This window comes from Alosa alosa, chromosome 22 (assembly GCF_017589495.1).
Source record: "Alosa alosa isolate M-15738 ecotype Scorff River chromosome 22, AALO_Geno_1.1, whole genome shotgun sequence".
NCBI classification, from domain to species: Eukaryota; Metazoa; Chordata; class Actinopteri; order Clupeiformes; family Clupeidae; genus Alosa; species Alosa alosa.
The window spans coordinates 13,771,274-13,780,369 of record NC_063210.1 but is presented as its reverse complement, the minus strand read 5'-3'; the positions used below and the strand labels follow the sequence as shown (position 1 = coordinate 13,780,369).

The following is a 9,096-nucleotide window of genomic DNA, read 5'->3' as shown; positions in this document are numbered from 1 at the left end:
TGGATTGGTTTTATGTACCAAAATCAAAGCTGTATATTTTTTTTTTTTTATAACAAAGTTTTGGCATTTCTAGACAGGAAGAGAAAAATGGTTTATTCCCTAGTTAAGGTGGTATTGCACATGTCTGTATATATTTGATAACTGCCATTTAAGGCATTTTGTATTTCATCAATAGTTTAAAGCTTGTTTCTTTGGTTGTTACCAGAAACATGGGAGTTTTAAGTATCTCACAATCTCGGAGGTATCTTACAGGAAATATTTATAAGGATTTTGTTTTTACACCAATTGTATCTGTATAAAATATGCTACAGTACATTACGATGTGAAGTCTAGATGTCTACAGAAATGGTATACACATCTTTCACTCATTCTGTAGAGATATGGTTGAGTTGTTATGATTTCCTGAAGAGTATATTATCAGTATTAATTAACCAGTTTGTGTTCCAAGTGCCTGTTATTAGTAAAATATGTTTGTGTGTATTTTGAAACATATATAATCATTTGTAAGATTCCTAAAAAAAAATTACATTGTTGGCATTTTTAATACTCTTTTCTTATTAATCTGATCAGAGGTTGAACAACAATGACTACGCATTGATGAGCAATAACTGTTGAACAAAATTAATATTACTTTGTCTTAACATCATCAGGGAAAGCATTTTATCAGACGAGAGGTTTGTTTTGTCATGCATGCAATGCTATTTCTAGCATTATATCCCAGTTATGGTTATGTTACATGTGTCTATAAAGGATGTTTGTTGTGAGAAAAGGGAAAATAACTCAATGCATTATAACCAGTTTGATCATGAAGCTGTATTTTTCCTGCCAATGTATTATTGTACAAATTTGTTCATACTGAAACCTAATAATTATAGGGATTACTATCTTTACTCATTAGGATAGCACTAAATGAAAACGTCCATATTGGTAAGGAATGTCCATGAGGAGGAATGGACTACAGCTAATACCAAAGTTTCTGTGTTTGTAATCCTTTTCACTTTTTCCATATTATGTTTGAACGTCTGTAAAAACATGGGCGGAACTCACAAGTCTGTGATTTTTGGGAAATAAAAAGACTTAATGAATCCAGGAGATGAAACAACCCTGGCCACATGAAGTTTATCAGCAACACACACACACACACACGAGTCAAATTCAAGAGGAATATATATCAAACCATGGAGATGACCGTTGTCAAAAAGGTTTTAGGAGTGGGAAGATTCTATGTAGGTGTATGCCATGGGAGAGATCATCTATGGCTCTGAAATAGCAGGGTTGGAGAACGAAACTATGTACCTTGTATGGTGTTTTATGTATTTTTAATATGCGTGACCAGCATTTGAAGGCAGATGAAATAATCAATGTGACAAGTTATATATAAAAAAAGGTTAGAAATCTTTGTGCAAGACCTCCTTTTCTTTTCCCTTACTGAAACCTACATGTCATAGTTGTTGATAAGTAGAGCTGTGCTGGATCTCTTGACACCTCACATAGTGAAAAAAGCTCTGCCTACTGATTAGAGTAAAAAGAAAAGGTTAGGGTTAGGTGTGCCCACTGAGTTGAAGCTACTGGAACAGAAGTAAGGCAATGTGTGTTGCCTTCAGAAACCCTCCTTGTTATAGCCTCTCTTCACTTTAAGAGTTTGCAATACTTTGGTTTATCTGTAGGATACCCATGGACACTACCACCGAAGTGTAAGGCTATTTTGAACTTTGTCAGTGGTTTGAAAATAGTGATTTATTGGCATGGCTGTATGCCCGCTGCAACATGCTACAAACCATTGTTGCTAATGCAAATAACGGTCTAGCTCAAAACTCCTCCGATTAACGTAATTTTGCTCCCAAGCGAAAGTTTGAACCCATTATCAACCATAAATAGACCCCAGGATGTTTTTACTCCGGAGTATCCCTTTAATTTGACATAGGCCTATAGTGCCCAAAAATTTCTTGCCACATTAATAAGATCTTTATAAACTTCTTCACATCAACACCTTGGCATGAATGCCTTTAAAATGTCACTCCATTTATACCTTGCATGTTACTAGATTGTCACATTCCGCTGATTTACAAACTGTACAGCAAGTCTCAGGTAGCTGTTAACAGAGAGGGTGAAAGCCCCATCAACACAGACAGGTACATCAAACGAAACTCAAGCCAGGAATGTGTTGTGAGGTAAATGGCCGGAGAAGTTCAAAAACAGATGACAAAAATCAAAGTTAGCACCGTTGGTATGACTTTATTTCAGTTTAGAACTGCCGTTTCCAAAAATTCTCATTTAAAGCCACGCAATTCACACCTCACAATGTCACATTCCAGTATACGTTCGGTTGCTCTTTTTACAAAAAATCGACATATTTTGAGAGGAACTTACGAGGTAAATGCTGACGATTCACACACAAGTATTACCCTGATCTGAGGAGAGATCAAGATCGAGATCCGATTAAGTGCCCCCTGGGGATTCAAGATAGAAATGAACTTGGACCAATCACAGCTTTAAAGACGGCTCTGGCCCTGCCCTTTTTCAAAAATCAGGCTCTTGACAAACAAGCCTCTCAGCACAGCGTGGTCGACTAAAAAAAGAATAATAAACAAAATTAGAAGAGTTAAAAAAAGATTCTCGCCTGGACGTCCTCAGCCCACCACACCGTACCATCGTCCGGCTGACCGTCTTCACAACGGACTCATTTTTTGACATTCACAGTAGGTGTTTCGGAAGGGGGTTTTGGGGTGCCAGAGCACCGGGGGTCTACTTGAGCTCGCCGCAGTCGGTGATGGTGATCCGCTTGGCGGTGCGCCCAGAGCGCGAGCCCAGGGCCTCCACTTTCTGCACTACCTCGATGCCCTCCTTCACACTGCCAAACACAACATGCTTGCCATCCAGCCTAGGACAAGACAGAAACACACACACACACACACACAGTTAGGTTTATTTCACAGATTGGGTGAACTCGTTCACTGTTATTCTCTCTTCTTTCCTCCATTTCACTCTCTTTTTCTCACCAAACGCCTCGCTCTCTTTGTCTCTTTCTTTCATACCCATACTCTTCAATCACACAATACTTTCTTTAATGCACCCCCCGACACACACACACACACACACAATAAACACAAGAATAGCAGTTAATGTCCCTCACTCCACTCCTTTACCAATGCATCCACCCCCACACGCCCAAACACATAGCCGCACGCCTAAATCAAGCTGAGTGTCCCTGACCCCTGGGATCCTCTGGCACTCACCACTCTGTCTTGGCTGTGCAGATGAAGAATTGAGAGCCATTTGTGTGGGGCCCTGCGTTGGCCATGGACAAGATCCCTGCAAAGCATCAACATTCCAGTTTAGGGCACAGAAGATAAAAGTAATAGTGCATTACTAACATTTCAACGACTAACATCACTCACTTTTGTATTCTTTCTCTTTCTGGACTCACAATAGTATAATCTCATCAGCAGAATAAAATGCCCTGCAACTGATTGTTAAGGTCTAACCCTAGGTTGAACCAGCAAATCCAACCGTCCTGATAGACACAAAAACTCCTGAGATTATCGGAGCCAATTAGATCACTCTGAAGCCCATTCCCAGGTGGAATGGGGTGCGTTTAGAATGTGAAGAACTTTGAGTAATTATATTAGTAAACTGACTCCTTCTGGCCCTTAAAAGTGGGTCATGTCTGTCTGGCCAAAAAAAGTTCTGTGTTCTCATGTTCATGGCTCAATGACTCCCTCAGGTGGACAGAAAGGGGTTTTAATCAGTCTGACCATTCATTTAAAACCTCCTAATGCTCTTGTTCCACAGAGCTCTGAATTACATGTCTCTGTTTACACCACAGGGGCTGATGCAATGGGGTTTTAAGCCTTTTGAGTCCAAGCCTTGCCACACCTACTAAAATAGATGGCTTATGTCCATTATTTGCACGTACACCTGTGGTCCGAAACTAGCTCTTGGAACAAACTGAGTCACTGTGGTAACTGTGGCTAGACATGGTGGAACAAAGAAACTGGCCAAGTAAAAAAGGCTAAAAAAAAAACCCCATAAAAAAAACCCATAGATGCGCTTGTCATATTTGCATCCCACACGTCAAACTGATCACACTGATCTAGAGGTAACCAAGAGTGGTTGTCTGAACACAAGTTTTGAGAATGAGGGTGTTGAGTGCATAACATGCTTAATGAAGGCGGACGACCTGTGCAAGAGTTTCAGTGGTGGTTTGAGTTTGCTTCCTGTGTTTTTTTTTGTTGTTTTTTTTTAAAGCTGTGGGCTTTTTTTCTTCACCTGTTCACACACACCAATTAAAGACACAGTCCACTATTCTAATCCAGGGCACATTGTGGTCCACTGGCTATCCGTTCTGAGTGTGCGTTCATAATAACTCCGTTTTGCATACAGTTCTGACTATAAATGGTGGGGGGGGGGCACACACAAATCCAGCTAATCAAGAGGACACTCCAGGAGCACAGGTGGCAGAGGTGCAATTCTATTGGCTGTTGAGCCCAAATATCAACAAACTGTTGCCAGAATCACAGACAGTACTTTGATAAACAAGTACTATGCATACCAATTTACAACTTAAAGGTATCCAATGTAGTTTTGGGTTGAAGCTGATATATTTGGGTAAAAAACTAGCAAAGTGCTGCTTTAATGTTACTCCACAGTTCTTGGAGAAAACAAAAAATAGATCATGCTGGGGATGACCAACATCTTACCAGCGGCAGTATGTGTCAGCTTGAAGTTCTCATCTGGAAATGTCCTTCCATATATGGACTTCCCTCCGGTGCCATTGTGGTTGGTAAAGTCTCCTCCCTAGAAGTAAATGTCAAAGATTATTAACCACTCACACTTGTAGTTAGTAAATTATTAACTACAAGTAAGCATGTAAGGGGCGGTGGTAGTGTAGTGGTTAAGGAGCTAGGCTAGCGAGCAGTAGCCTGAAAAGTTGTGGGTTCAATTCCTGGCTTCTACCATTGTGCCCGTGAGCAAGGCACCAACTGACAAAGTTGACATAAGTCACTTTGGACAACAGAGGGGAAAAAACTAATCGATGCATGCTTGGTCTTGTACGGATGTGATGAAAATATGTGCTGCAAGTCCAAACCAGCGTTTACATAAGCTCAAGTGGTATAAAGCAGTAGTTCTGAAAGTGGAGTATAACCATTACTGTTGCTTAGCTTGGCTTATATTCCAACTAACTGTCAGTCCACCTCGTCGAAATACAACTATATGGGTTCTCAGAAAATGTTGTCCCCCAGAAGGGGGACATTGAGAATCCCTGCTATAAAGGATCACACAGAATAGGACACAATGACAAATTATGGACTGTACCTGGCACATGAACTGGGGGATGACCCGGTGGAATATTGATCCCTTGTAACCGAATCCTTTCTCTCCTGTGCACAGGGCACGGAAGTTTTCTGAGGGGAAACGCACACACATTATGTTAATGATAAAACATGTGACTTGTGATTCAATCTTTGATATATGCCATAGTAACATCACTGGTACTACTGTCACATATCAACAAACACAATATTGCCTACTATAGCCTACTACAGGTCTAATACATTGCAGCTTAATCACGGGTGCAGCTCTGCATGGACATTGTTGTTCCCACCAGAACTGTACGCTGCTTTCCCAACAACAAGCCTTGGATAACCAGCAATGTTAAGACCCTTCTTAACAGGAAAAAGATGCCGTTCAGAAAGGGGGACATGGCATAGCTGAGGCGCGTGCAAGGGGAACTCAAATTCAAGCTGAAGGAAGCTAAGGAGGACTACAGAAGGAAGGTGGAACAGAAGTTGCAGGAAAACAACTTAAAGGAGACATGGGACTGCATGAAGGTCATCACTGGCCTGAAGAAGAACAGCAGCTCTGTGGAGGGGGAACTGGACAGGGTGAACCAGTTGAACCACTTCTACAACAGGTTTGACTGCCCTGCTCCAGCTCCAATAGCAGTGGTCTGTCCACCATCCCCCAGCCTCCACCCCCCCTCAATACCAGTGCAACACTCACCTCCATCATCACTGGATTTGGCACCTCTCCCCCACATGGCGATCACGAACAATGAGGTGACAACGACCTCAGTCAACAGCCATCAAACACACAGATCCCAGATGCACCCCTCCCCCTCCCCTCCCCTTACACCCCTCACCATTACAACAGATCAAGTGACAGTCCAACTAAAGAAATTGCGCAGCAATAAAGCAGCGGGGCCTGACAGACTGTGTTCAAGGCCTGTGCTGCTGAACTGGGGGAGCCACTGAAGTACATCTTCAATTTGAGCCTACGCTTTGGACAAGTTCCAACACTGTGGAAGATATCATGTCTTACCCCTGTCCCTAAGAAGCCACACCCTAGTGAGCTTAATGACTACAGACCTGTCGCTCTTACATCACATGTGATGAAGACAATGGCTGATTGGTCTTAGGTATGCTCAGACCCCAGGTGCGCCATGCACTAGACCCGTTACAGTTTGCTTACCAGGAGAAAGTGGGGCGTGGACGATGCCATCACTTATCTTCTACACAGGACACATTCCCACCTAGACAAGGGGAAAAGTGCTGTGAGAATCATGTTCTTTGATTTCTCAAGTGCTTTTAACACCATCCAACCCCTCAGATTGGGAGACAAGCTCTTGCAGATGGGTGTGGACGCTCACCTGGTAACCTGGATTACAGATTACCTGACCGAGCGACCACAGTTCGTCAGACTGAAGAACTGTCTCCCTGACACTGTGATCAGCAGCACCGGAGCGCCACAGGGAACTGTGCTCTCTCCAGTCCTGTTCACCCTGTACACATTTGACTTCTGCTACAACACCGAGTCATGCCACATGCAGAAGTTTTCTGATGATACTGCAATTGTGGGGTGTATCAGGAACGGGCAGGAGGAGGAGTACGGAAGCCTGGTGGAGGACTTTGTGCAATGGTGCAAACTCAATCATCTTTAACTCAACACTTCAAAGACCAAGGAGATGGTGGTGGATTTCCGGAGGTACCAGTCCACATTGATGGAGGCACCTACAAGTATCTGGGTCTCCACCTGGACAATAAACTGGACTGGTCAGCCAACACTGATGCACTCTACAAGAAAGGGCAGAGCAGGCTGTACTTCCTGAGGAGGCTGCGGTCCTTCAATGTGTGCAGCAAGCTCCTCAGGATGTTCTACCAGTCTGTTGTTGCCAGCGTCCTCTTCTATGCAGTAGTATGCTGGGGAGGAAGCACAAGGAAGAAGGATGCGGGGCTAATTGACAGGCTGGTAAGGAAAGCTGGCTCTGTAGTGGGAGCTGAACTGGAGTGCATCACTTCGCTATCTGACAAAAGGACCCTGAACAAACTGATCAACATCTTGGACAATGAGCGTCACCCACTCCACAGCACTGTTGTTAAGCAGAAGAGCCTGATCAGCTGGAGACTTCGCTCACTGCCTTGCACAACAGACAGACTGAGAAAGTCATTTGTCCCCAGGGCCAATGAACTGTTCAATGCTTCACTTAAGGGAAGAGGAGAGATAGACTTCTCTGCATAGTCTGTCTGCCTCTTCACTCCCTCCATGTTTGGATACTGTCTGTCCGTTAGCCACTTTTACCACTGTCTTTCTGCCTCACTGTTTGCGTGCTATATTAGCACATATGCATAACCCCTCCCTCCATGCCACAGCCAAACTGTGGCCACACTTATACCTTTTCTTAAAATAGTTAAATATATAGATATATAGACTTTACTTTACTTTATTTCTGCATTGTTGCACTGTTGGACTTACTGATTTGCACTATCACCATGGCCACTATCACCATTGCACTATCACCATGACAGTCATTCACACAGAACACCTTACCTTACCTTACTATGCACAGAGAATCACAGGCTCAGTCCCTGCCTCAGTCATTGCAAGCGCCTCTGATTGATTAATCACCACTATGTGGATACTGTTTTTAGAATTGATTTAGATTAAGTGTTAGTTAGTATAATTTGTATTTTAGTATATTTAGCATATTCTTTATCTTCTACTGTCCTTACTGTACTGTGTTTTTATATGATATACTTTAATTACTCTTTCTGCTGTTAAAAAATGTGTTTGTGTTGTCTGTATGCTGCTGAGACCTTGAATTTCCCCTGGGGATCAATAAAGTATCTATCTGTCTATCTATCTATCTATCTTGGCCAGTCTTGGCTTAGATTCTGTAGGTGACACTTGTCTTAACTTGTGTTGTCTACCAATTACACCGTAGGCCTACTAGCCATGACTTGCTAGTGCAAAAATAGAGGACTTATTTACCTACCTGCTGTTTTTGGTACCACGTCAGCTCGCAACTGCAAAAAATAAAACAAAAACAATCTTATTCGGTGTATTTAAGTCAGTTGTTCTTCAAAACCGTAGGACACACAGTTAGAGGTCACGTTATGTCTGCTGAATTTCTCATCCGTGATTAGCATAATTGTTGTGCAAAAAACTAAACATGCACGCTAAGTATTATATTGTGAGAACACCTAGAAGTATTTTTACATTCTAATATTGCAATCAAGAATATTGTAGCCGCAGGTCAATCACCTAGTGTCATTTACTGCCAAGTCGTTCTTACCTCAAAGGTTACTCTTCCAAGAGGTTGGTTGTCTGCAGCAATGTCAAAGTAAACGACTGGGTTTGGACCAGTCGTAAACATCCTAGCGGCAGTGAACGCCAATGTACAAATTCGGAATCGTCCATTTGGAATAAGCATTGTGATATCGTCGTGGTTAACTTCACTTTTTGAATGAGTGTCGGCTGGGCAGCCTCGTCAACTCTACAGCGTTACAAAACCGACACACATGTCACGTGTGTTCCTTTGGGGCTCAATCAGAGCAGAGAGAATGTCTAATAAGGGGAGAACTGCCACTCTCGGAAAACTTCCGGTTTCTGAACTGGTTGCAGTTCCGTCTGTGGTTCCACATGAGGGCGCTCGTCCACGAGTGCAGAATGCATGGAGGTCTATGGAGCTGTACCCCTCAAAATCCACTTTTCTCGGGATATATTTTTTTTTCAAGTAATTTGAATACTGTATTCGAAAGGGGAGTCAAAGAAAATACACTTGGTGGAGTATTATATTTTTTAAAGTCACTTAATTGT

The 9,096-nt window shown here is 42.6% G+C and overlaps 1 protein-coding gene across 1 annotated transcript; it reads right to left on the bottom strand.

Annotated features, from left to right (window-relative positions):
• Positions 1 to 2,713: 2,713 nt before the first annotated feature.
• On the bottom strand, positions 2,714 to 8,815 carry LOC125287874 (peptidyl-prolyl cis-trans isomerase A-like). The gene is made up of 6 exons (XM_048233938.1): positions 8,573 to 8,815; positions 8,273 to 8,303; positions 5,317 to 5,405; positions 4,701 to 4,797; positions 3,237 to 3,312; positions 2,714 to 2,881 (listed from the first exon to the last, which is right to left on the bottom strand). Exons 1-6 carry the CDS (start codon positions 8,708 to 8,710, stop codon positions 2,746 to 2,748), a joined length of 567 nt encoding a protein of 188 aa, XP_048089895.1. The 5' UTR covers positions 8,711 to 8,815; the 3' UTR covers positions 2,714 to 2,745.
• Between the last annotated feature and the right edge of the window lie 281 nt (positions 8,816 to 9,096).